This window comes from Peromyscus californicus, unplaced genomic scaffold (genome assembly GCF_007827085.1).
Source record: "Peromyscus californicus insignis strain IS unplaced genomic scaffold, ASM782708v3 Scaffold_22__1_contigs__length_63687245, whole genome shotgun sequence".
NCBI classification, from domain to species: domain Eukaryota; kingdom Metazoa; phylum Chordata; class Mammalia; order Rodentia; family Cricetidae; genus Peromyscus; species Peromyscus californicus.
The window spans coordinates 19323253-19351029 of NW_026294525.1; the positions used below are offsets into that span (position 1 = coordinate 19323253).

Here is a 27777-nt window from a genome sequence, read left to right on the forward strand (position 1 = left end):
AACCTCAAGCTTATAGTTCAGCCAGTAACTTCAAAGAACTACCTCACTCCTAACCCCCTCGTCAAATCCCAAGATATGTAACTCTTCGCATGTAAACCTCTCCTATATAAACCCCTTGAAGTGAGAGCTCAGGGCTGTCCTCCTCCACCCGCTATATCAAGTGTTAGACAGGGACAAAGCCCGGGCTTGCCTTGTTATTAAAAAATCTCTGTGTGCTTGCATCAGATATCGGCTCTGTGGTGGTCTTGCTTGATGATCTTGATACCTGGACACAACAATGCCATATTCTGGCCTCTGAAGGCAGGACACATACACACAAACACATATAAAAATAATTAAAAGTAAAAATATTTAAAATTCAGGCCTGGGAAGATGTCTCAGTGGGTCCAAAACAGTGGCCACAAGAGTCTATGACTTGAGTTAAAATTCCCTGGAACATGTGTATAATGCCAGGTCTATGAGCACATCTGCAATCCTAGTGCTCCTATGGTGAGATGGAAGGTGGATACAGAATTGTCTTACCTGGAAGCTTGTGGGCCAGCAAGCCTGGAGTACAGCAGCAGAGACTAGATACCATGCTCAAACAAGGTGGAAGGAGAGACAGACCCCCCCCAAAGTGTTTCTGACCCCTAAATGCATGCCAAAGGGTGTGTGTGCACGCGCGCACACACACACACACACACACACACACACACACACACACACTCACTATGCACACATAAATCTATTTTAGTGCAAGAAATTCAAAGTGTAACACAATTTTATTTACAATCTAAACTTTATTTTTAGCAATTTTAGTGAAATTAGAACACCTGAGACACTAATACCTTCAATTCCTTTCTAAGAAAACCAACACATTAACATTAAAATGTAGAAACCATGAGTGGGGAACATTTTCTCCACTCGTCTAATATTTTATCAAAAGGCAAAACGACAGTGCCTCCAACACTTTCCCTCTACAGAAGAGGGTGCCACGGGGCCTCTCAGTCATTTTTTCTTTCCTTTCTTCTTCTTCTGTGAGTCAGAAACTGGAGACTTTTTCTCTGTCTCTGCCTTCATTGCAGCCTCCTGAGCTGCCAAAGCTTCCAGCCTTAGGCGCTCTGCCTCCAGCAACTTGCTTCTGTATTCTTCCCGGACTTCAAGGATCTTCTGTCGGGATTCATCTACAGAGTCCTATTCAAAAACAACCCAAGCCAATCAGTCTCACTGATAATGATGCAGAAGCAGCAAGAAGAGAAATACTTTCCCTTTCCTCGTGCTAACACATTGATGGAGAAACTCACTGAGGATGGGAGCTAGGCTTGTCCTTGGACGTTTAGGAATACACAGACTTGAAATTGTGATACAAGGCAAGTGAGATTTTAATGTGGAACGAATGGCGAAGGAAGCATCAGCGGGAGAAAAGTAGAAAGGTAGAGAAATTGGTAGAGATTTTGGTAGTGGAACTTTGTTTTAAACGAGTTCAGGATCGATCTGTCCCTCACACAGCAACTGTGCTCAAGACATTACTAGTTCCTCACCTGTACTCTCTGACAAGACATACTGGGGCTGTGCTGCAGGCCTTCGGAATAATAAAACCTAGCCCACTATCTTTCTTTCATTCTTAGGATGGTAGATAACAGTATTTATCTAGAACACCAGTCATCAACATGTAGCTACATTCAAGATCAGTTCTTGATACTGTTCCTACTTAACCACCTCTTCCGCAGTCACCAGACCTCTCTTGGCTCACTGGATATCACATTATTAACTTATCCTCCATCTCACTAGCTGGTCCTTTTCAGGACCCCTTGCTGGTTTCTCATCTCCTTCCTCTCTGAATGTGGAGGAGGCCTCACTATTGTTAACTGCTTCAAACCCAATACAGCGGGATAATAAGGATTAATGGACTCATGCTGGCATAAAGAGATCTTTCTAGAAACGCCAGCTTTCTCTTCATGCTGAATTGTTTGAGAGTTTTTCCCCCAACATTTCTGCAACTAACATAGTTTTACTGAGGGGCTGGTATAGCTGGATGTCAGAATCAGATTTCACAATGAGTTTGATGATATAAAACTACTATAACTACCATAAAATTGGATCCCTAGAGTATACTGCATTGGCATAAGACGACAGCTCTGGCACATTGGAAAGAGAAAGTGAGCAAGACACAAACATCTTAAGGATGTGCATAAAGTCAGTTGAATATATGCCAGTCAACTCTTGAGGGTTTTTGGAAGAGTTATTTTCTCATATTTGATAAGAGATGTTTACTCTTGGGTTTCTGTTAAAATGGCTTCAGTCAAAATGAAGATGTTTATTTGCACCCCACACTTGAATGACTAGGCTCTGAATTCAGGGTCCCAGCTGATATTTCTTCTCTACATCACCCTTATCTAGTGCATTAGCTTGGCTTCTAAACACAGAAAGTAAGGCCAATGACCTTGAAATTCCCTATTTCTGATATTGTATTATGTTATATTGAATCTGTGCAATTTAACAATCATTCATTGATTCTGATTCATTTATCAAACACAATTCCCATTGTTCCCTTTCAAGTATAAGAACAAACCAGAACAAAGGCCTTCTTTATACATACTCTGTTCTCTAAGAGAGATGGATTTAAAATGGATTCATATTTTATTATTAAGTATGTATTATGCTTTCTTGTTAAACAGTAAGGAAGTACATATGTAGGAAAATAACTTTAAAATGTCAAAATCGGGCATGATCATGCCATTAGTGCAATCCATAAAATATTTTCCCATTCTCTCTCAGGCTCAAGGTAACACTGCCCTCTGTATTATATTGCTAGAACTACTGTAACAAAGTAACAGCAACCAGGTTCCTTAAGTAACAGAATTGCATTTCTTCATAGCTCTTTATGTTGGACATTCAACCAACTTTGACTCCATCTTTGAAGCTGTGAGTGACCATGTGATTTGCTTTAATTAATGAAATTTGAGTGGAAATAATGTGCTATTTCTGGACAGAAGCCTGCCATGCTCAGTTCAGTGTGGTCCCTTCTACTGTCATAATTGTCACAGGAGAGTTTCTGCATATGATCTCTTTCAGCCTCACTCAGTATCTTAATAGACACAAGAAAGACCCACTGAACTGCATTAGATATGTGCCCAGGATGAGAAATGCCAGGACTTTGTGCGCTGAAGCCTCTGGAACAAAGCTGACTATTGCCTGTTTTGTTTTAAATAAAGTATTGGGTTTTTTTTTTGATGTATTCCCATTTAATTAAGTATTAGCTTCAATTATGTGTTAATATTGGTAGGACAAAGTAACTAGAAACAGTATATGTGCTGGACAAACAACCAAAGAACCCACAGAGACAAAAATGTCACCCCCTTTTATAGAAAACAAGTTTGTCAGATCCTGCCTTAGTCACTGAAATGGTGAGGTTGTTTGCTACCACAAAATAAAACAATTTATCCTGAATGACAGCTGTCTGGCTGCTAAGGACAGGCCATATCAAAGGATGGCAAAAATGGAAGTAGCTAGCGAGATCAATGAGGGATCTGTAGAAAGACCCTGATTAGAAACAACGATGGTCTGCACTGGGGTCCTGGATGCAGAGAGAGTGGAGGCAATTGAGCTTCCGCGGGATTCTCAAAGGAGACTAAGTGGATTTTGATAATGGATCACTGGTGAAGAGTAACAGGCAGGACTGTCTCAAAGGTTTCTGCTCTGAACAAGAGCACTTGTGATTGTCACTTTCTAAGATGAAGATAATGATGAAGTAACACGTTCGTCCTGAAATGAGGAGGAGGGCTAAAATTGCTACAATTAATATTTGGATAGGTTTTAGTTTGAAGTGCCTATCGAACAAAACAAAAAGAGACATCTAACTAGCATATTCCTCCACATCAGTAAGCAATACTGTGGTGGAGAATCCAGTATCAGCATGGCTAAAATACTTAGAAAGTTCTATAATTCTCAGTCCTGTGTGTGTGTGCACACACATGCACATATATATGTATCTGCCTATATCTGTGTGTGTATGAGTATGTGTAGCATGTGTGTCTGTATGTCAGTGTAGTGTCTGTGTCTATGTGAGCATATTCGAGTGTATTTGTGTGTATGTATGTATGTTATGGGAGAGAGAAGAAAGCAACAAATCTCTATCATTACAGATGGAAGTCATTCTTATACATTTACTCCATCTTTCCATTTCTATCACAGTCTTGTTTTCAATTAATCTCAGTCTCCCACTGCAAAGAAAGCTTTTCTTTGGACCATGTCTACATAAAGCCTCTCGGCACTGCTGCAGACGTGTGTGAGTAGGGGGAGGATAATGGCCACCCACCATGAAAAGTTGGGGTTTCGATCTGTGACTTTTAAAGAGGACTTAACCCAAAAAACCTAATTATCTTCCTCCCATTCCATCTTTGCTTCATAACATCCACAGGGCCAACCTGCTGGGCCTGTGGGGCATGCGAAGATGCTGCAAGCAAACCGGGAGATTATAAAGCATCTTCCCACAGCCAGCATCCGGTCTGCCTGTCTCAACTCGGATAATGTAGTTCTCACCCCATAATTTTATATGTTCACAAATAGTTTCCTGTCTTCTCTCACATTCATTCCAGCTTAAGATAGATTCCTATTATGGTGTTAGTGGAGTTTTAAGAGGGCAGTGAGTGAAATGAGATATGTGAATGTATGTCCAGGCTTTCTGGGAGGTAGTGAACTTTATAGAGTCAGGTATTAAAAATTCTTTCTACCGCCAGGGGGCCCCCCAAGCAAATCAAGCTACACAATTGTCTCCCCATGCAGAGGGCCTAGTCCAGTCGCATGCAGGCTCCACAGCCATTGATCCAACTTTGATGCGTTCCCACTAGTTTGGTTTGTTCATCTCCGCAGGTTTCCCCATCATGATCCTGATGCACTCAGAATCCATCCCTGATGCATGAGTGGGTTTCTTGGAGCCCACTACCTGTGATGGGACACCTCACGCAGCCTTGAGGCAGTGGGGAGGGCTTGGACTTGCCTCTACTGGATGTGCCTCCCCATGGGAGGCCTTGCCTTCTTGTGGTAGGGAGTGGGGGTTGGGTTGGGGGGAGGCTGGGGTGGGGTGGGAGGAAGAAAGAGGGGGATCTTTGATTGGTGTGTAAAATGAATGAAAACATTTTCTTAATTTAAAAAAAAAGGAAAAAGGAATTCTTTCTGCTCAGATGTATAACTCTGCTTTCTTTTTTCTGTTACAAAGGAACTTCACGGATGTGACCATAGGTACTTCTAGACTCACCCGCATCTTCCCATACGTGTCTAGAACCTCATCCTTGAGCTTAAATCGCTCTTCCTGATCGATGTCTCTGATGCTAAGGATCCGGCACCTGTGCTGCCGGAACTGGTGGATTTCTTCCGCCTTCTGCATTGCTTGCTGCTTATTCAGTTCCTCTGTTTGCAGCACAGGCTCATCACTTGTTTTCCTGGATGGAAAATGTCAGACGAAACAAGAAAATCATTCTTGAGAGCTTGAAAGTAAATGTTATTTCAGAGCGCAAAGTAATTTAGAATTGTGTTAACAGAGAGCTGGTCTGAATCAAACCAAACATGAGAGATGGTGGAATAAACACTCATTTTCTTTAAAAATGGGTTAGATACTGTATACTGACTCATTGATATTTTAGAAAAATATTATGGAGACCATCAGTTAACTCAGATATATCATTCAATAAGGTGACTGTGAAACTGGCGTTCACACTATGAGTATTGTATGGGTTTTACTTTTAAATTTATCCATTTCATGAGAGTGATGACATTCTCAAACATATAAACATGCATGACAGGCTCTATTCATACTGTTATTTAGTTGTGAAGAAAAATGCAACTTTATTAAATAATCATAGTGGGTAGTATGAGGACTTTATGTAGGTTCATTGTTTTTTGTTGTTATTGTTGTTACAAAAGTCACTTAAATGAGTTAGTGATTAACGTAATAAAACATTTGCAAAATTTAAGATGAAAAATCATGCCACTCTAAAGACAGACAAAATGAAGACATATTTAGCATTTAATTTTGACTTTTTGGTTACTTAGCAACTGCCCATTGGGGATATATCTAAGATTCTATGAACACACTTTCTATATTAACCACTTTAGCTAAAACTCACCGTACATAATGACTGAAGTCCACAAATTCTAGTGCTTTTCGAATGAGTCGTGGAGACATTTCCAAAACTGTCTGAGATCGTGAACGGGATAATACTAGAAGGCAGAGAACACAGACTTCCAGAAGTAAATAGCTAAACAGCTATTATAACTTCTGGTTGACAACAACGCTTTCTGTTAAGAAACAACCTTGTGCTGTTGTTAGGATTTTATTGAAATACACTTAGGAATCTTATTTTAAAGTTATCCTCTGGTGTAAATTTGTCTATAGCTAAATAAATGAAAGAGGGGAAAATGAGTACGCACCATTAGAACAGTAACTAATTCCTTCTTAATTACAGTTAAATGAGGGAGGGGAAAACAGCCTCTTTCAATTACAAAGTTTCATTGTAAGCAAATTAAATGATTCAAAATTTAAAGAGCTTGAAAAATGTCTGAAAATCATGCTGAGCACTCAAGAGTTCGAATTTAAATGTACGTAAGACACAGTATTGTACCTTCCACTGGATTGAACAATGTATAAAATAAACACACTGAAGAGCAAATGAACAACTTTTACTACATGCACCCACAGGGAGCCACAAAAACAAATTTTATAAAGAATTTAAGTATTTAGATGATAGTGACCTTTTGACTTTTCCAGACCTCTCTATCTTTAAAATATAAAGAAAGAATAGTTTTCATGTAAAACAAAAACAAAGAAACCTACCTCATTTGAAGGATGCAATGCAATACTTTTAAAATAAATCTACTAGGTTCTTTGATCATCATAAAAATTCAGTTTTAAGACATTTGCATAATTCAAATGAGGTTCCTGTCCTTCTACAGTCAGTGTCCATTCCTGCCAGAAGCTCTGGGCAGCCATTAGTCTATATTGGTGAATATAGTTTTGTTTTCCTGGACATTGCCTATAAGCGGGAATGGTTGGGTCACATGGTAAAATAATTACAGTAACCTCTTAAGGGACTTTGAAATGATGGTAAGTTTTTATTTGTTTGTTTCTTTCGCTTGATGTGTTAACATGCATATCATGCATGTGTGGCGGGGGGGGGGGGCAGAAGACGGCTTTTGGGAGTCAGTTCTCACACCTTCCCCCTTGCTGAAGCAGGATTTCTCTTAATTCTGCTGCTGTACATCACACTAAGGCCAGCTGGCCAGTGAACTTCCAGCCCATTCTCCTATGTCTACCTCCCGTCTCCAGGAGCATCGGGATGATGGGTAAGTGGCCCCACATCTGACGTTTTAGTGTGGGAGTGAACTCAGGTTGTCAGGCTTACATGCAAGCAGGTACTTTATCCCACCAACCCAACTCTAGCCCTCCACCTAAAGTGACTGTTATTAACATCATGACAAAAGTTGGAATTACAAAGAAAAAAAATCTTTCCACTTCATTCTCTCTGTCTTCAATTCTTGTTTCTAAGAGTAGTTTTCGATTCCCAACAATATTGGAGCTATTCTGTTTAACCCTTCACAAATACACATGCAACTTTTTCCATTGTTATTTCCCAGTGGCCATCACCTCCCAGACACCATAGTTCACTTAAGAATTTACCCCAGGTCTTCTATATTGTATGGGTTTGGGTAACTGTATGGAGCTGTGGATTGACGTATCATTGAGAGTTTATTCACTGACCCACGCTCCAGGCACTGTTCCTTTTTCTCCCATTCATAGTCCACTCAACTACTGCCCCTACTGAGGTAACACTATTGTAATTATACAGTATGAAGTCATTCCTGATTGTTCCTTTACTTGCCTTGCCTTTTCATACTTCATGAAATAAGTCATTTCTCAAATAAGGCAAAGGCCATATTGATACCAACTCCAGTATTACGGACAGGAAAAAAAAAGTCAAAAGAATTATCTTTAAGGTCTGAAGTAAGATGAGGATATTTACTTTTTCATTCAACATAGTCTGGAAGGCCTTACCAGAGGAACTGGGTGAGAGGAAGGATAACAGATCTTACTGATATTAGAAAGAAACTGTGTCATCACTGTTTTTCAGGAGAAATATACCTATATAGAGAGGTGCTAGAACTAGTAAATTAGGCCGCCAGGCCTTCACCTTCATGCATGGATCTGTGAAACACTGTATGCATTGCTTAGTTATCACAGGACTGTTGAGTTGGCTCAGCCTCCCTGCTTTATTGTCCTTTACTCTGTTTATGTGGCATATCCTATTTAACGATCTTTTGAACTATATTTACATACTTGCTGTGAATACGACTTGATCATAGTGAAGAATATTTTTAATGTGCTATTGGACTTGGTTTGTCAGGGTTTTTAAAGATTTATTTTATTTTTTAGGTGTGTGTGTGTGTGTGGGGGGGTAATCTTCACATGAGTGTGTATGTGCCCATGGAAGCCAAAAGAGAACATCAGATTCCCCCAGAATTGGGGTTATAAGTAGTTGTAAGTCTGAAGACATGGGCTCCAGACACAAAACCCAGTCCTCTGCAAGACCAGCAAGCACTCCTTAAGACGAACCCAACTCTCTGACCCTGGTTTGTCAGGTTGTGAGGATTTGTTTTTCATCTAGCTTCATCAGTTTCCTTTTTTTTTATTGTGTACCTGTCTGATTTGAGACCAGTGTAGTGTTAGCATTACACAGTAAGTATGACAGTCTTAACTCATGCTGCTTGACACTTATCTAATTCACTGCAACACGGAGGCTGCCTGGCCCCAAGATTTTCTTTGGTGGAGAATTTATTGCTGATTCAGCCTCGCAGCTCTCTGTTAAGGTTTATGCTTCTTCATCATGCATTATTTAAACTTTATTATTTATTTGTGTGAGTGTGTGTGTGTGTGTGTGTGTGTGTGTGTGTGTGTGTGTGTGTGTGTGTGTGTGTAGAGAAGCAGACAGAAGCCAGAGATCAACAGATGTCTTGCACTATGGCTGTCCACTTTTTGGACACATGGTCTCTCACTGAACCTGTAGACTCACTGGCCAGCAAACTCCGGGGATCCATATGTTTCCAAGCTGCCAAGTAAGTACTAGAGGTGCAGACCTGAACTCTGGTTCTCCTGGCCATAGCAAGCGACTGAGTCATCCCCTAGCTCCTCATCACCCAGTCTCTGTAAGCTGTGTATCCAGGAACTTGCCCATCTATTTAAGGTCTTTGCCAGCATATAGTTGCTCATAATAATCCCTAGCTACACCTTTGTATTTCTCTGTTGTTAATTTTAATGTCTTCCTTTCCACCTCCTTTTTTTTTATTTATTTGAGTCCTCCCTCTCTTTTTTAAAGGTTACTGTAGCTATTCATTCATATTTTGATTTTTAGTCTCTAGCTCATGTATTTCTGTTCTGATTTTTATTTCTTTCCTTCTAAACTTGAGTTAGCTTTGTTCTCAATTCTCTAGTTCTGTGAGCTGTAGAGAGGGTAGTGAGGTCACTTTTTGAAGGTGGTGTTCATCCCTATAGACTCCCTCCTTAGCCTTGGCCATGTCTTGAGGGTTTCACTATGCTGTGCTACTGTTTTCATTTGTTTGAGAATAGTTTTTATAAAACACATTCACGTTTTCCACTATTTACATCAGGTTGGTATTCATGAAAGCAGGACACAAAATATTTTTCTTACACAGCTCCATTTCCTCAGCTACCGTTTGTACTATTACTGGCATGTTGTTTGTGTGTCAGAAGCCAGCAGTACAGCTTTCCAGTTACTTTTGTCAAATCAATTTAAAAATTCAGAAATATGATTCTGAATTCTTCAAACATATATCTAAGTGTCTGAATTACCTTCTGAGGTCATTTTCTCTTAATCCAGAGGGTTACCTTTGACACCTATTTTAAGCCATCTGTTCTAGACTCACATCCATTGGTCTTTGTCTTCAAGAAGATGTACCTATTTTTCCTTAATCACCCCTCCTTTTTTAGTTTGCTTTTTTCAGTGCTGAAAATTGAACTTAGGACTTCGCATGTGCTAGGCAAGTGCTCAAAAACTAAGCTAAACCCCAACTCCTACTTTGGCTTAAGTTTTTAAGGATGGTTTTTACTGGATAAAGAATTCTTAGTCAATAGTTTTTTTCTTCTAATTCCAGCCTTTACTATAGGACTTGTTGCAATAAAAGAACTCGAGATTAATATGCCAGGGAGCCATGCTATGTTACTAGCTGTAACAGATGCACATTTTCCCCCCGATTTTGGGAGCCTTCGTCTCAGGTGTGTTTGTTATAATCTGTGTCTACTGTTATTGCAAAGACAAGTGTATGTCTTACCTTACCAGCAAGATCAGAACTCACCAGTTTTCTCCTTTTGCATACTCAGCTGCACACTTGGTGGCGGCGGTGGTGGCGGTGGCGGTGGCGGCGGTGGTGGCTCTTTTTCTTCCTTCCCTGCCACAGATATTTTGCTCTCGCTGCTTGCAGATTTTGCCAGATCCCTGATGCCCTTGGTCATTTGCCATTTCTTCCACAGTGTATTTCCCGCTGGGGCTGATGACATTTCTTTGATGTCTGCATCTTTCCCTGTAGAATCTCTCCCTGCAGCATCTCTCCCTGTAGCATCTCTCCCTGCTACTTCTCCTATAGCACAATGTATATGTTCCTGAAAAAAAGTAACTTGCACTCTGCGAAGTCACATGCAAACATATCTAATGGGGCTTGCTTGTAGGAGCCCAGATTTGGAGGACACAATTACAAAGCTTTGCAGTGTCTAACCAGGACATGGATACCCTACAGCATCTGGGATGTCAAAGCATGATATGGTTAGTATAATCATATGTGTACGGTGAGCCTGGAAGTCTCTTGGAATATGAAAGCCACATATAATCAGAAGCTTTTAGAAACTGGGACAATATTGACAGAGGTGAGGTCTTTAAGTATTGGGTCCACTGTATATACGCAAGGCACTTCTCATTGGGAAGGGACTAGTGAGTCTTGACACTAATTTAAATTGTCTTAAATACAACTGAAAGGGGTTTCTACTTGTGAAGATCCTAAAGCTGAGAGGATTTTCCTTAGAAGTGATTCTAATAGTGACTCCTTAGTCATGAAAAAAAAACAAAAACCAACCCAAAATTTCACGTGAGCCATGCATTAGTCTCCTATTTATTCATCCACTGTAGGTGATCCACTTTGCACTATATTCTGATTTGAATAAAATGCAGGATTTGGGGTGTCAATTGCTTCTACCTCCATGTAAGCCTAGTACAATGGTACTTGGATCTAGTCAGGTATCTATGAGAAGACATATGGGTCAAAGGAGGGCCAGGTATGCATGCTTGCAGGGTCTCTTGTTTCTCAAGAACTTAGAAATATTATTGAGATTTTCTCCACCTTGGAAATCATAATATACATCAATGGGTTGGTATATAAATGTCAAATCAAATATAGTTTGTCTTCTGTATCTCTGGATTTTATATCCACAGATTCAGTCAACTAACTATTGATCAATAATTTGTTAGGACAGGGCTGGAGAAATGGCTCAGTGTTTAAGAGTACTGGGTGCTCTTCTAGAAGACCCATATTTGATTCCCAGCACCCATATGGCAACTGTCTATAATGCTAGTTTCAGGAGATCGAATGCTGTCTTCTGGCCTCCTTGAACACCAGACACACATGTGGTACATAAACATACATGAAGGAAAAAAATACACATACACAATAACATAAACATTAATTAATACAACATTTTAAACACATATGGTTAAAGGATGACAAGATGCCCACAGGGGTAAAGTAATGCTTGCTATGTAAGTCTAGTGATCTGAGTTCAACTCCTGGAGTCCATGTAAAGGAGAACACTGACTCCACAAAGTGGTCCATCCTCTTATGTGTACTGTGGCAACCATCCTTACAGCATGCACATGCACATAGCATAATAAATACTAAATAACTTGAAAAATATAGTTTAAAATGTTATGCTGTTATTTACTACAGTTAGTTCTATGTTAGTTTTATTTGTAATGAACATACATATACTTGTTTGCCTTTATAGTTTCTAAATGATATAGTATATAACAACTACTTAGAAAGCACTTAGATTGAATTATGATTATAAGAAATATAATGATAATTTAAAGCATGCAGGAGAATGTGCATAAATTCAATGCAAAGACATCACCATTTCCTAGAAGGGTCTAGAACACCTGTACATTTTGGTATACATTGTAGGTCTTGGAAATGACAACCTTTGAACACTAGGGTCAGCTCTAATTTAAGAAATGTAAATTGCCAAGCCATGGCAGTCATTCCATATAAGTAGTTATCTTCATTATGACTATTCTTTTATTACTACTTATTTTATTATTCTTATTTGTATTCTTATAAAGAAGGTGCCAAATTCACAGTAGTAGGCCTGCTTCCAATTCCCCATGACTACTATTGCACTGAGTAACAATCTCATTTCATCTTTTTCTTACCTTTTTTCCATTTCAAGACAGGACCTCCTGTAGCTCAGGCTGGCCCTGAATCCCCTATTTAGCTGAGGATGGACATGAACTTCTGAGCCTCCTGCCTCTACCTCCCAAATGCTGGGATTACAGGCATGTGCCACTATACCAAATTCTTCGACTTTTCTTAAGTAAGGAAAGTCACTTCTGCTTATGTGTGGAGAATGGGCATGTGAGTCTTAGATGAGAAAATACGGACAAGTAAGTGGCTTGATAATTTAAAGACCATTCATGTCCTGATGTGAAGCCATGTGGCCTTTCACAATCCTGAGGACCAGAAACTCTGAAATAATTCCTTGTCACTAATGAGGCCCCACCAAATGCCTGAGCAGCTGGGTGGCCTCCACTGACCTTCTTCTGAGGGTTTAATTTGGCTCTGGGTTGAAGAAAAAGTCTCTTGGATAGGGATGTCAATTGGCTTCTTAATGAACTGGTTGAGGTACTTCAGACGGGCCTGTGAAGCCTGGAAGACAGACGTCAGCCTTATGAGCTTGCTGAAAAGCAGCAAGTGGTATGGACTGAAGCAAGCCAATAGTGCTCAGAGCAAATGGAAGATGAAAAAGAAACACAAAGAAGGTGGCTTTGACCAGACCCATTCATTAACTAGAAGAAAATTCTGAACCCTCTGTGATTTTGACCGTTTATAGATTATGGCAGAGAACCAGGAAGAGGAAGGGCAGGACCCATCATGCTAAGCTAATATACAAAGCATGCTAACTTATATCCAATTGTTTCTGAATCTTTTTTCATCTGCCCCAGTTACCCTGAATTAGGTCAAGGAACACCACAGGTAAAATAACTATTGGACTATAAGGTTGTGGTTCTCAGCCTGTGGGTTGCTACCACTTCGACAAACCTCTATCTCCAAGAATATTTACATTATGGTTCATAACAGTAGCAAAATTACAATTAGGAAGTAGCAACAAAAATAATTTCATGGTGGGGGGGGGGTCACCACAACATGAGGAACCCTACTAAGTAGGGTCACAGGGCTGGGAAGGTTGAGAGCCACTGCATGGGGGAGAGCTGGGATAGATATTTAAATTCCACAAGGGGGCAGCACATACTTTTTAATCTAAAGCTGTTCATAGTAGGAAAACATACGCTAAACATTTGCATGCTCTCTTACTTGAGGCTTTTCAGGGTACATGTGAATCCAACCCTGCATAGCTATGTAAAAAAAAAAAAGGGTCGGGAGTACGTCTCATAGTTTTGGCATACCGCATGTCACAATTTGGCTAGAATCTGATATGATTCCAAATCTCACACCTAAAGGAAATCCTGTGTGACTTTACCCACAGGGCTCATCTCTCAGACCACATCTATCAAGGAAGAGTGAGAAAGAATAGCCTTTCAGGCAGGTGACCTTGATAGCCCTCCCTGGCTCAGTTGTCTCCCAAGCTTGCTTCATGGCTCGTATTTCATCTGATCGGTCTGTGTCTTTTTTCACGTCAACATAGTCTGAGTCGCTGTGTTCAGATACCAGCCTCAAAACCCAGTAGGGTTTGTTGGGATCTTCTTGCTGAGAGTGAACAGTGGGTATTGGCTAGGGGGGAAAGAAAGTTTTAAAAATGAATGCTTTTCTCTCCTAGAAAGGTTCTAGGATTCACTCCCTAAACGGTGATTTCATTAGGTACTTACCTTGGAGAAACCAAACCCTAATTTACACAAGACTTGTGTAAGAATGCTCAATATTCTTTTTCACAGCAGTAATAGCAAACAAAGTAAACAAGTATAAAAGTTGATCAGCTGGTGAATGGACAATTATAGCATGTTCCTATGTCAGGTGCTGAGCATTGAATAAAAATAAACATCTGTTGTACACCACCATGTGGAAGAATCCTACAGGCATGTATTTTAGTAAAACAAGTAAGTTAAACACAAAGTAATTGAGCTTGTGTGAGGCATTTGTTTGAATTCTGTGACAGGCGAACATAGCATGATGACTGAAAGTGGGCTGCGAGTTCCCTGGGGCTTTGGGGTGGGTATGATAGAAGGAACAGCAATAAGCTCCTACACTAGTCTACAGTCTTTACCTTGAGTTACACAGTGTAGACACTTGCGGAAGTCAATGAATTGTACATTTAGGAGTTGGGCCTTGGGAGCTGTGGCTGTGTCTCAGTAGATGAAATGTGCATGCTTTGAAAGTGTGAACAATGGAGTTCAGAAGCCCAGAGCTCCAGTGCTGACTGTTCACAGCAGCCCACTTGGAATTCCAGTGTTCAGAAGGTAAAGATGGGCTCCCCAGAGCACACTGGTTGGCTAGGCTAGCCATGTCAATGAGTTCCAGATTCACCTGAGGGGCCTTGCCTCAGTGAATATAGTGGAAAGTGATTGAAGAAGACTCCCAACATCAATCCTGGGCCTCTACAGGCACACGCTCACACGTACCTACACATATGTGCACACACAGACACACAGTCATGCATATCACATGCACATGAGAGAAAGAAAAACAAGTGTTTATGCCCATCACTTTATAAAATCTTGACTTAAAATTATACACAGTAAAGTCTAAATTAGGCTGATGGGTGTTGTAGTCTGTTTTTTCTATGGATGTGAAAAATGTCATAACTGAATGCAACTTGGAATAGAAAGAGTTTATTTCAGATTATATTTTGAGGTCCACCCCTGAAAGGAAATCAGGACAGTAGCTCAAGCATGAACTGAAGAAAAAACCATGGAAGAAAGCTGCTTGCTGGCTTATTCCCCTGGCTCATGCACAGCTAGCTTTCTGACATAGCCCAGCCTCACCTACCTAGGGATGATGCTGCCCACCATGGGCTGGACCCTGTATCAAACATCAAAGAAGATTTCTCACAGACATGATTGTTCTATAGAACCACTTGCAAGGACTTCAGGGGGCAGAAATGGGTTTTGACTTTTACATATGAGAAGTTCATTCCTGAACAATCAGAAAGGGAGAAAGACCCTTCTTCCCCAAATAACCTTTCTGACAATTTCTCTCCTAGAGTCTCCATTTAACATGTTGGCATGTATGTTTTCTTGTTAATGTGATAAATGCCATGGCCAAAAGCAACTTGGAAAAGGAAGGGTCTTCACAATTAACTAGTTTTAAGTCATGAGGATCTGGAAGTGGGATCTTCCAGGACCCCACCAGACAAGTTAAGTGTTAAAACTGGTGTGGTTACAGAATACATCACGGAAGATCAAGTCTGTATCCATCTGAAATAAGGTAATTGAGGAAGAGGAGAGGGTTGCAGCCATTAAATAAGTTTTCATTTAAAATTTTGTTTCATTATTACCCAGAAGACCTTGCTTTCTACATGATTCTCTTAGTATTTTAATGAGAACTAAGTCTCAGAAGGAAATTTCTCTTACTTTTAGAGCCTAGAGCTTTAGCTTTACTCTTTGAATGGCTCCAAAAGTGAGTTGGTACAGAATTTTTCCATCGTCAAATTTTGACTGAGAAAGAACTGTCAAGGTGCTAAAAGGCAAATCTAGGGACACAGTCAAGTAGGTCTACTTGCTTACTTCATGGTGCTCTCAAGGGAACAATACAGCTACGAAATAGAATCTTTCAAATGTTAAGTGGACAGGATTTCTCACTTCTGGAGTCTGGGATGGTGAGTTCTCATCTCTTCCTATTGCTTCCTCCCTCACTGTCCTGAGGGACAGCAAGTGCCACCAGGGTCTGTTCAGTAAGGGAGTCACTTCTCACCCACCTGAGGTTCAAAGCGAGGAGCTTGCTTTTCCTTGGCCAACTTCTCTTTCTCCCCAGACTTCTCTTTGCCTTTCCTTGTTGTCTTGGAAGTTCCTACAGATTTCTGCCCTTCACTGACAGCATGGGAATCAGGACTTCCTATGGTAATTAGTTCTTCATGTTTCTCTACATGAGTTAAAGAGACATGCAAATGAAATCCAGTGAGACCCGACATGATGACAAGATCATTTCCTGGAGGGAGGACATGGCAAGCACACTTCATCTAAAGTGGTTGGATTTCATTCCTTGTAAGCAAGTGAACAAACGTTTCATAAGAGCTTGTCAAAATTCTTTTAATAAAATTAAGATATAATTCATATAGCATAAACTCAACATTGGTATATATAAAGCAGTGGGCTTTAGAATATTAAGGTTATCAAACCACCTTGTTGGCCATCTGGGTGCCTTTTCTTTCATATATTACATAGATACACAAGTCATTCTCCTATGCTCCAATCTTTACTATTATTTTCTTCCTTTTGATTGGGGATTTTCTTTTCTTTCTCTAGTTTTCCAGTTTGTTCCTTAAAAAAGATTTATTTATTTTATATACATGTGTGTGTGACACTTGTGTATATTGGTGCCCTGAGACATCAGAAGGCATCAGATTTCCTGAAGATGGAGTTACAGGCAGTTGTGAGCCACCATGTAAGTGCTAGGAACTGAATCCTGGTTCTCTGCAAGGGCAGTAAGTGTTCTTAGCCCCTAAGCCATTTCTCTAGACTCCATTTTTTCAGTTGTTGTTTTTAATGCAGACAATTATGTTGAGACCATGTTGCTTTCTACACATCTATGAATTCTCTGTATTTATCTCTTACTGGTTTCTAGTGTTCTTCAATTGTGATTAGAGAACACAGCTGCACTGTTTTTATTCTTTGCCATTTGTTTAGACTCATGGCACAGCTTCATTTGCTGCCTCCCTCCAGATGTTCCAATGGTCATGAGAAGAACATGTGTTCTGTTACTCCTGAGTGGGGAAGTCTGATCTTAGGACAGGTTGGTTTGCCATATGCTTCAAGCATTTTATAATCCTAATTTCCTGTTTAAATTTCTTTCCACTTAAAGTGCAGTATTTAAATTTCCAACTATCTGTAGAGTTAGCTATTTCTTCTTTCAATACTAGTTGTGTTTCATGCATTTCAGACACTGATGTTAGGTGCATATGTTTATAATGGTTTTGTTTTATGACTATGTGGTCTCTTTAGCATTATAAAATAACTAATATACCTGTTTGGGTCTTTAAATCTATCTTTGACATTAGTATGACCATTCCAAGTTTATATGGGTTACTATTTGTAATGTATTCTTCTATCTTAAAACTATTTATATATTTGAAATTAAAGGATGCCCTACTTATAAATATATAAAGTTGGATCATATTTTATAGTAAATCACATTTAATTTACATTAATCATAATTGCCCAAAAGAGGGGATTTATGTCTGCTACTTTGATATTTATTTTACTCCGTATTTCATATCTTGTTCAGTTCCTCTAATCTTGTTATTATGTTCTTTTGCTTCAAAACCATACTTAACATCTGTAGCATTTTAATTCTCTCAGGTTGTTTGTTTTCTGTTCATTTTCATTTTCTTAGTGGTATTCATGGATAAGATTAAGTAATTAAAATTTTTATTTATAACAATTAAGTTTGAATTAACACCAATTTGATATCAATAATATACAAAGACCTTTGCTCTCATATACATCTTTCCTCTTGATGCTGATAAAATGTAAAACTTGCCTGTATTCATGCTGTGTCCTTTAAATCTAGTTGATTAATTCATAGGAAGCAGTCATTACCAGGTTGCTTAATTTAGTGTGCAAGGCTTGCAAGAAATCTTCATGTGTTGGCAATATACATGGGATTAAGCTGTGAACTGGAAACCATCTTACTGACTCAAAGTTATGGAAGGTGTGACCTCATGGGTATGTGCCTGTAATTAGGAAGCCCTGGAGGAATCAATTCATTCATCCCTTGTGGGAAAGAAGTGCTAGGGACTACCTGTTGATGAAATGAGCTTAGGAAGCCCTTTTTGTAAGTTCCTTTGGGTTTTTACTCTACCTAATGTGTACTAAGAAAATAATATAGTGAAATGTTCAGTAGATGATGAAACCTCCATAGACATAGAAATGCAAGTTTGTGTTTATGATTAAAAGTCAGTGCTTTGATCTCTATCCTTGGGAACTGGTCAATATTTGAACATTCACATAATTTCCAAATTTGTTTAGGGCTACATGCATGTTCACATAACAGATTCACTTGTAAGTGGTAACAGAAAACTCATATATATTAACATGTTTATTTTGTACTATATCTTAAAATGCTTATTTTATATAACTACAAAATATAATTATACTATATAGAACATGTGATATTTTGTTTCAAAGACTTTATGACTTGTATACACAATGCTTCATTGTGCAGCTCTCTCCTAAAAAATAAATCACAGCAAGTACTTTATCATATATATACAGATAACAATTATATATGTTTCAAAAGATCAATTAGAACTTCAAAGGCCTTGATTATCAATTTACAGAGGTGGTATATTGACAAAAGGAGTTTAGAATGACAGCATTACATGATGAAGGCAGATGCCACCGAGAACTCCCAGCTCAAGATCCTCCTGTCTCTTATTTCCTTCAGTGAAAGTCAGCCATAGTGAGCCAACCATTTAGGGAAGCTTAGGTACTGAAATAAACAAAAGGTGACACTGCTGCTGCATGGTAGCAGGAAGCCAAGTTTCCTATAAATAGCATAACTATCCCAGGTCAGATATACCTTTATAGCTATATGTCAGATCTAGTGGGGGTTTTGTTGTTGTTGTTGTTGTTTTATGTTTTTTGTTTTAAGTCTGGGCAATAAGGATGTAAAGTTTTGAAAAACATAAAATCATACATTATATTGTTCACAGGAATTAAATGGTTTAAAAGAATGAAAAATATTTTTATTGACTTCAGGATGGATATAATTTTAAATACGGTCATCAATACATTAACAAAAATAACACAACCAACTTCTATTTGATGAAAATATATTTTAAAATTAATCTAAGTTGATAGTGAAAACACATCAAGAACTAAAGTTTTCTAAGTACTCCACATCCTTCAAATTAAAAAAAAAGCATACAAAGCACGTAGGTTTTCAGCTGTAAATGGAATTGAGACATTGCAGTTGATTGTTGTGTGATATTTTGATTGTGCTCTGATATTTTGATTGTGCTCTGACAAATAAAGCTTGCTTGGAGTCAGAGCTAGCCACTAGCTAACCATAGAGGTTTGGAGGACTGTAGAGTGAGGGACAGGAAGTGGTAAGGTGAGGCTGAGACAAGATCTCAGCCTTTTTGGTCAGAGGAACTGAAGAGGTAAGAAGTCACTGGTGGCTGCTCCTCTGCTTCTCTGATCTTTCAGGTTTTTACCCCAATATTTGTCTCCTGGTATTTATTGATAAGATTAATTAAATTTACACATACATCATCTGGTGTCCAACTTTAGGGGCACAAATTCATGAAATAGCTGCTTGCCAGTGGCTTCGCAGCTACTAGCACACGCTGGAACTGCACTTGGGAACTCCACCTGCTGGAGTCACGCACCACCAGCTGCCTTTCCCTTTCTTCCCCAAGCCCTCTGAGCTAGTCTGGGATTTTTCTGTTGCAGCCTCTCTCTACAACCATCTCCACAAGCCCCAAACAAAACAGGCACGTGGGCTCCAAACACTGCCAGAGTTAGCCTCTCAACCACTGGTCTGCTCTATCTTCAGACAGCTTCTTACTTTCACTTCCCACCGGTCTCACACATTTCCCCATGCAAATGGCTGGTTCTTTGGCTCCTTTTTTCCCCTGGGGGTTGTGGGCTTTCCCTGAACCACCTTGTCAGGCTGCTGATACGTGATCAATGGCAGCTGTCCTCAGTCAGGCTGTACACCACTTGTGTTCTCTGCTCAGACATGCTACATAGTGGCAGCCAGTACCACACTTCACCATCATTGTCAGCAGAATTGGTGAGACAATCATAAAAGGGGGAATTAGTTTAAAAAAAAAAGTTTTTTCCCATGTTAAAAAATGGGAAACATAGCCGGGCGGTGGTGGCGCACGCCTTTAATCCCAGCACTCGGGAGGCAGAGCCAGGCGGATCTCTGTGAGTTCGAGGCCAGCCTGGACTACCAAGTGAGTTCCAGGAAAGGCGCAAAGCTACACAGAGAAACCCTGTCTCGAAAAACCAAAAAAAAAAAAAAAAATGGGAAGCACTATTATGATGGAGGGAGTTAGATGTCTGTATGATTACACAATGAATGGTTTAAAAATGGAACAATTAAATGAGAAGATAATTAACTTAACCTTGATTTACATAATGTTAATTACAATCATTATTGATTTGATAATCCTTATTTTATCCCTAAAAAAATTGGTTGATATGAATGTCAAGATACAGGCCTTAGAAAAAGTTACTAGAGAAAATATTGCCATTTTTGACTGATAAGTTATAAGCCTTGGAAAAATGTACTAAAACAGATTATAGAGATATTCAGACAAAGACAGAGGAACAACACCATTACATTATAAAATAAGAGAAGAACAGTTCAAGGTTATCAAACAACTAACTGTAATTCATCCAGTCACCTTATGGGAACAACTGCCAAATGACAGGTATCCCCAAGGCTATGTAAAAGCTGAAATGTTTGATTTGAGGAGATTTAAGGAAGCCATAGTCTCATATGGTGTGCATTCACCTTTTGTGAAGCAGATGTTAAATTTATGGTCAACTAGTAACAGAATTGTCCCACAAGACTAGAGAGAGTTGGGTACAGCAGTATTGGAACCTGGTCCTCAATTACAGTGGAGGATCTGGTGGAAAGATGAGGCTAGGATCATTGAACAATGAAGTAGGGTTAGAGGTATTGAAATCTCCCAGGACCAACTTCTTGGAGAAGGCAATTATACTGATGTACAAAGACAATCTCTATATGATCAGAAAACCCTGGCTCTATGCAGTGCAGCAGCTTTGAATGCTTGGGACAGAATTGAAGAAGTCATAAAGAGAACTGAGTCATTTACTAAAGTTATACAGGGCCCAAAAGAAACCTTCACTGATTTTTTTACAAAGATTGACTTCAGCTATAAATAGAATGATACCAAATTCAGAAGCTAGACATACAATAAGTGAATCTTTGGCTTTTGGAAATGCTAATTCACAATGCAAAAGGGTAATTAGTTCTTTAAAGGCAAGATCAGCACCCATAGAGGAATGGATCTGAGATATAATCCATATTGAATCTCTTAACCATGATGATGCTTGAATAGGACAAGGTGATTTCCAGAGGCTTGAAGAAAAATCAAAATGTCAAGTGTTTTAATTGTGGCAAACAAAGTCACCTAAAAAGGGATTATAGACAGGGCATTTCTAGAAACAATGTTTCTTCTAATCCAAACAGAAGGCCCTTGAATTCTGGAGGATGCAGAAGGGTGTGACAAAGGCCAATATTGGACCAATGAATGCAGATCAGCAAAAGACAAATAAGATAACCCTTTGCAACTGGGAAATGTCTTGGAGTCCCCTCTCAGGCCCCCATGTCAAATTTGGTTCAGTCATTCCCTGTTACCATGGGGGAAATCCTTTCCAGAGCAATTAAAGGACCTAATGCCTATTGTTTTATACACACACACACACACACACACACACACACACACACACACATACACACACACACACTGCTCTGGATGATAGAACAGCTTTAGAAGATAAAACAAAATTTTTAGGAGAAACTATAAAGCAAATATTTTGGCAAATTCTATAAATGATCAAAAGCCAAAGCTAAAAATACAAATAAATGACATTATAATTGAAGGTCTTATAGACATAGAGAGAGATGTAACAATAGCACTGAAATCTTGTCATCCAAACTGGTCTTGTCAGGAAGTAAACACTCAGCTTTTAGGGATTGGAACTTTATCTCAGGTAAAACAAAGTATGAGATGGGTTGAAGGTATAGGGCCTTAAGGACAAAGAGGAAAATTAAAGACTAATTGAGTGGCTAATATAGCAATGAATTTGTGGGGACATAATTTGTTACATCAATGGAATACCTAGATTCACATTCCTCCAATCTCAGAAATAAATCATAAACTTACATATATTTCTGTGGAAATTATTAATAGGTATTATGAAAAACAGTCACTGGAAGGAAGAGCCCCCATCAAGTGGGCAGAAGCATTCTTCTCCTCACCCATCCCCTGAAGCCTCAGTGACCCTCCAATACCTCACTGACCCCCAAAGCCACAGTGATTCCCCAAAGACTCAGTGACCCCAAGAGCCACAGGACCCACCTGTAATAATTGGAGGGAGAGTGACCCCTAGAGATACAGACTCCACCTGCACCAATTGAAGGAAAAAATAAGTAGTTGGCAGTGTAAGAATACACTCAACAACATAAAGAGAAATATGACACTACCAGAAACTATTGGTTCTACAACAGCAAGACATAATCATCCCAATGCAGATGAAACAGAAGAAAATGACCTTAAAAATAATTTTATAAAGATAATAGAGGCCGTTAAAGAGGAAATGAAAAATTCCCTTACAGAAATGGAGGAAAAGACAAACAAAAAATTGTAAGAAATCAATAAATCCCTTAAAGAAAATCAAGAAAAAAAAAAACCATCAAACAGGTGAAGGAAACAGTTCAAGACTTGAAAATTGAAATAAAGCCAATAAAGAAAACACAAATCAAGGGAATTCTGGAAATGGAAAATATGGGTAAACAAACAAGATCTAAAGATGCGAGCATAACAAACAGAATACAAGAGAAGAAATAGGGAATCTTAGGCCTTGAAGATACAGTAGAGGAAATAGATTCATCAGTCAAAGAAAATGTTAAACCCAACTAATTCTTAGCACAAAAACATCCAGAAAATCTGGGACACCATGAAAATACCAAACCTAAGAATAATAGGGATAAAAGAAGGAGAAGAATTCCAGCTCAAAGGCACAGAAAATATATTCAACAAAATCATAAAAGAAAAGTTTCCCAACCTAAAGAAAGACATAACCATAAAGGTACAAAAATTCCCCTTGCCACATAATAATCAAAACACTAAGCATACAGAATAAAGACAGAATATTAAGAGCTGCAAAGGAAAACGGTCAAGTAACATATAAAGACAGACCAATCAGAATTACACCCGATTTCTCAGCGGAGACTCTGAAAGCCAGAAGATCTTGGACATATGTTCTACAGACACTAAGAGACCATGGATGCCTGCCCAGATTACTATATCCAGCAAAACTTTCAATCACCATAGACCGAGAAAGCAATATAGTCCATGAGAAAACAAGATTTAAACAATACATATCCATAAATCCAGCCATACAAAAAGTACTAGAAGGAAAGCTCCAACCTAAGGAAGTTAGCTGTACCCATGAAAACACAGTCAATAGATAACTTCACACCAGCAAATCCTAAAGAAGGGAAATGCACACACACACACATTACCACCACTATTAGCAAAACCAAAAATAACAGGAATTAACAATCACTGGTCATTAATCTCTCTCAATATTAATGGACTCAATTTGCCTATAAAAAGACACAGGCTAACAGAATGGGTACAAAAACAGGACCCACCCTTCTGCTGTATATAAGAAATGCACCTTAACCTCAAAGACACATTACCTCAGAGTAAAAGGTTGGGAAAAGATTTTCCAGTCAAATGGACCTAATATATTACAAAATAGATTTCAAACTAAATCAATCAAAAGAGATTGAGAAGGACATTTCATATTCATCACAGGAAAAAATCCATCAAGATGAAGTATCAATTTTGAACATCTATACCCCAAGTTCAAGGGCACCCACATTTGTAAAAGAAACATTACTAAAGCTTAAATCACACATCAGACCCCACATACTAATAGTAGGAAACTTCAACACCTCACTCTCACCACTGGACAGGTCTGCCAGACAGAAACTTAACAGAGAAATAAGGGAATTAACAGGTGTTATGACTCAAATGGACATAACAGACATCTATAGAACATGTCACCCAAACAAAAAGGAATATACCTTCTCAGCATCTCAAGTTGACCACATACTTGGTAACAAAGCAAACCTCAACAGATACAAAAATTTAGAATAACCCCCTGTACCTTACCAAATCGTCATGGTTTTAAGGAATTCAACAACAACATAAATTACAGAGAGCCTACAAACTCATGGAAATTGAACAATGCTCAGCTGAATCATCACTGGGTCAAGGAAGAAATAAAGAAATTAAAGACTTCCTACAATTCAATAAAAATGAATGCACAATATTCCCAAACTTATGGGACACTGTGAAAGCAGTGCTGAGAGGAAAGTTTATAGCATTATGTGCCTACATTAAAAACATGGAGAAATCTCACAATAGTGACTTAATAGCACACCTGAAAGCTCTAGAACAAAAAGAAGCAAACTCATTGCGAAGGAGACATCTGAAGAAAAAGGACAAGTTATCAAGAGAAAATGTCCCAAGAAAAAGAGTAAATTGGCCTATTGGTATATCACATTTACAACAAGATAAAATTTCATAAATCTTCCCAAATGTTTGTTACTGCTGTTCTCTACAGATGCATAATGCAAATGATCTTTTTGTAGGCCAGTTCAATTAAAATTAAAGCTGGTTTTGGCATTGAAGCATGGCTCTCTCCTTCTCTAAACACAAGCATGCTTATTAAAAGGAAAATCCAAAATCTCAGTCTCATGTCAGAAGAGCCATCTGATATGGGACAGAAGAAAAACCAAGATTAAGGGACCAGTCTATTACTACTAATATAATCCTTTGGTTTTATTTTGACAGTGTTAAAACTTTTCTTAAGGTACAAATATTATCTCAAAATTTATAAAATTAGTATGCATATATATTAAACTTTTTGTCAAGATATTAATGGTCATATAGAATACTAATTCAAGAAAAGGCTTCATCTAGCTTCCTGTACATAATTTTGGGTTTGAGTATCTATCACACAACTAGGAATTAGATTTTTGTAGTATGGATGTACATAACAAATTATGGTCCTTTAACCTCTTTGAGATCTGATGAATATGACATTTAAAATATTTAAGTTTTCTGCAGTGAACCATGAGCATGCCTCACAGTGACCTTTGAAGTCTCCAAAAGGAGGCTGGGGCCCCACAACGATAATCCACTGGGACTATGTGGTAATACCACTAACCTGACAAATGCCACCTGAAGATTGCCTTTGGACTACAAACTGCTCAGGACAATGTCAAGGTGGCTGACTGAGATGGTCAAGCCTCACAGACTACTCTAGCCAGGACTTGAGATAAGCCCTGCACTTTCCCATTACAGAGACTGGACAACAAATGATACAGCTAGCTCTCCCAGGACTTGACAATTATCCCATTTATTTTCAGAGTCCCCTAAAGATGCTAACACCCCCAGACAGCAGGAAGTAACTTTAAGAACATGATGCCTGTATTCCCAAGAGGAAGGTGGGTTGTTTTTGATTGTTCAATGGGTTATGGGTATTTGTCATGATTTAGGTGGGTTGGTTACAAGTTGTTATTGGTAATGGTCAGGAAAAAAAGCTGAACAAAGGAGATTAGATTCAGGGATTTTGTTCTGTAAAGAAAAAAAGGGATATAGAAATGATAGTATTAAAGGGTAGATTACTGAATCTACTTTTAAACCAAAAAGCAACTACTAATCTTAAATATTTTACATTGATATGGATTTTTATATATTGATGGAGATCTCATCTATTTCTCCTTCCCAGGGTGACCCATGTGTTCCTCTTTGGGTCCTCCTTGTTGGCTAGCTTCTCTGGAGACGTGGGTTGTAGTCTGATTATCCTTTGCTCTACATCCAGTATCCACTTATGAGTGAGTGCATACCATGTCTATCCCTCTGAGTTTGGGTTACCTCACTCAGGATGATATTCTCTAGTTCCATCCATTTGCCTGCAAATTTCACAATGTCATTGTTTTTTACTGCTGAGTAGTACTCCACTGATACAAATTTGAGATTATTTTTGTTATACTGTATATGTTTCCACTCTTGTTTAAGATATTTTTGTAGATTAAAACAAATTTAAGGTTATTTTTGTTAGAACTACTGTACATATGTTTCCACTCTTGTTCAAGATATTGTACCTATATGGCTCACTTAACAATATGATGTAAATTTCTAGTCCTTGAAAGTTATTATTTCAAACTATTTAGGATAATAAAGAAATACAGGTTAGTAATTAGCTACATATTATAATCAAACTTGTAGTCATGTTAGGTATGTTTTCAAGGTTAAATAGAGATATTTTTAGATAGACAGGTGGTCTTCAAACACTTCAGAGATCTACAGAATATGGCATTTAAGATGTTTTAATAATGTAGGTCCTTTTTTTATGACAATGAGACATGCCTGCTCCTGGCAGCACCAATCTATATCAGAGAGGATGATGGGCATTGAAGAAACTCCATATGGAGTTCACTTTCTTTGTGACAAAAGCTAGCCATGTGGGCAAAGAAAGTGCCCTTGCCTTGACTGCTGACAGTATGCTGTCCAAATTGGACAAGCAGGACACAAAAGAAAGTGACCCCAGAAACTTGCCAGAACAAGGTGGGATAGCCCTTCAAAAATCCTGCTTCTCAGAAAAGTCTGTCAGATATTCTAGGCCTGCAGGCCAAAGATGGATGCCCCAATGTTACAGAGGAACCTTGGGTAACTGTCCAGGCAGCCAGCTGTTTCTGTCATTTTTTAGTTTTGGAAGTTGTTTGCTCTGCACTTCCTGTTTACTCAGGTAATATTACATCCTTCTCGAGTCTCTGATGGAGCTGAAGACTAGATAGTTATAGTTTTCCTTGTTGACAAACTCACAAAAGAAGTGTAAATTGTATAAGGTTGAGAGACATAAAAAGATAGTTTTGGGTTGGTAACACAAGTTAGGATAGAAAGTGAATTAGGTACAACACTTTGGTCTCACCAAGATAGGAAAGATAATGAAGTATTTTCTCTGAATTTGTCAAATGCTAATGGACTAGACATTGTTAATGTAATTATTTCCTATATATATTTGTATATATTTATTGTACTCACTGTATGTTTTTACTATGTTGGTTAATACCTTTGCTTTTTATTTAGACAAAAAGGGAGAAATGTTGTGTGATATTTTGATTATGTTCTGATAAAGATTTTTTGGAGTCAGAGGATGGAGCTAGCCACTAGTCAACCACTTTTGTTTGGAGGACTGTAGAGAGAGGGAGAGGAAGTGGTAAGGTGGGGTTGAGACAGGATCTCCACCCTTTTGGTCAGAGGAACAGAAGATGTAGGAAGTCACTGGTGGCTGTTCCTCTGCTTCTCTGATCTTTCAGGTTTTTACCCCAATATCTGACTCCTGGTTTTTATTGATAAGATTGATTAGATCTACACATCAGTTGATATATTAATTTAATTAATTTGATGTTTTAATTTAATCAAACTGGTCATCTAAACATCCACATTTAAGGGCTCAGTGGGTGAAGGAGCTTTGTTGCCAAACCTGATGCTCTGAGTTTGATCTCAAGGGC

General features: G+C 38.7%; 1 protein-coding gene across 8 annotated transcripts in view; it reads right to left on the reverse strand.

Annotated features, from left to right (window-relative positions):
- Nucleotides 1-765: 765 nt before the first annotated feature.
- Adgb (androglobin) overlaps nt 766-27777 on the reverse strand; it is a 136153-nt gene continuing 109141 nt past the window's right edge. For 6 of the 8 annotated variants that reach the window (XM_052751008.1, XM_052751010.1, XM_052751009.1 and 3 more), the window contains 7 exons: nt 16181-16344; nt 13861-14040; nt 12846-12957; nt 10345-10626; nt 6105-6198; nt 5237-5420; nt 766-1173 (listed from right to left, as the gene is read on the reverse strand). In XM_052751008.1, the coding sequence (XP_052606968.1) occupies nt 988-1173; nt 5237-5420; nt 6105-6198; nt 10345-10626; nt 12846-12957; nt 13861-14040; nt 16181-16344 (1202 nt within the window). In that variant the 3' untranslated portion in view covers nt 766-987. The remainder of the gene's footprint in view (nt 1174-5236; nt 5421-6104; nt 6199-10344; nt 10627-12845; nt 12958-13860; nt 14041-16180; nt 16345-27777) is intronic. The other 2 variants (XM_052751011.1, XM_052751012.1) reach the window with 2 other exon arrangements.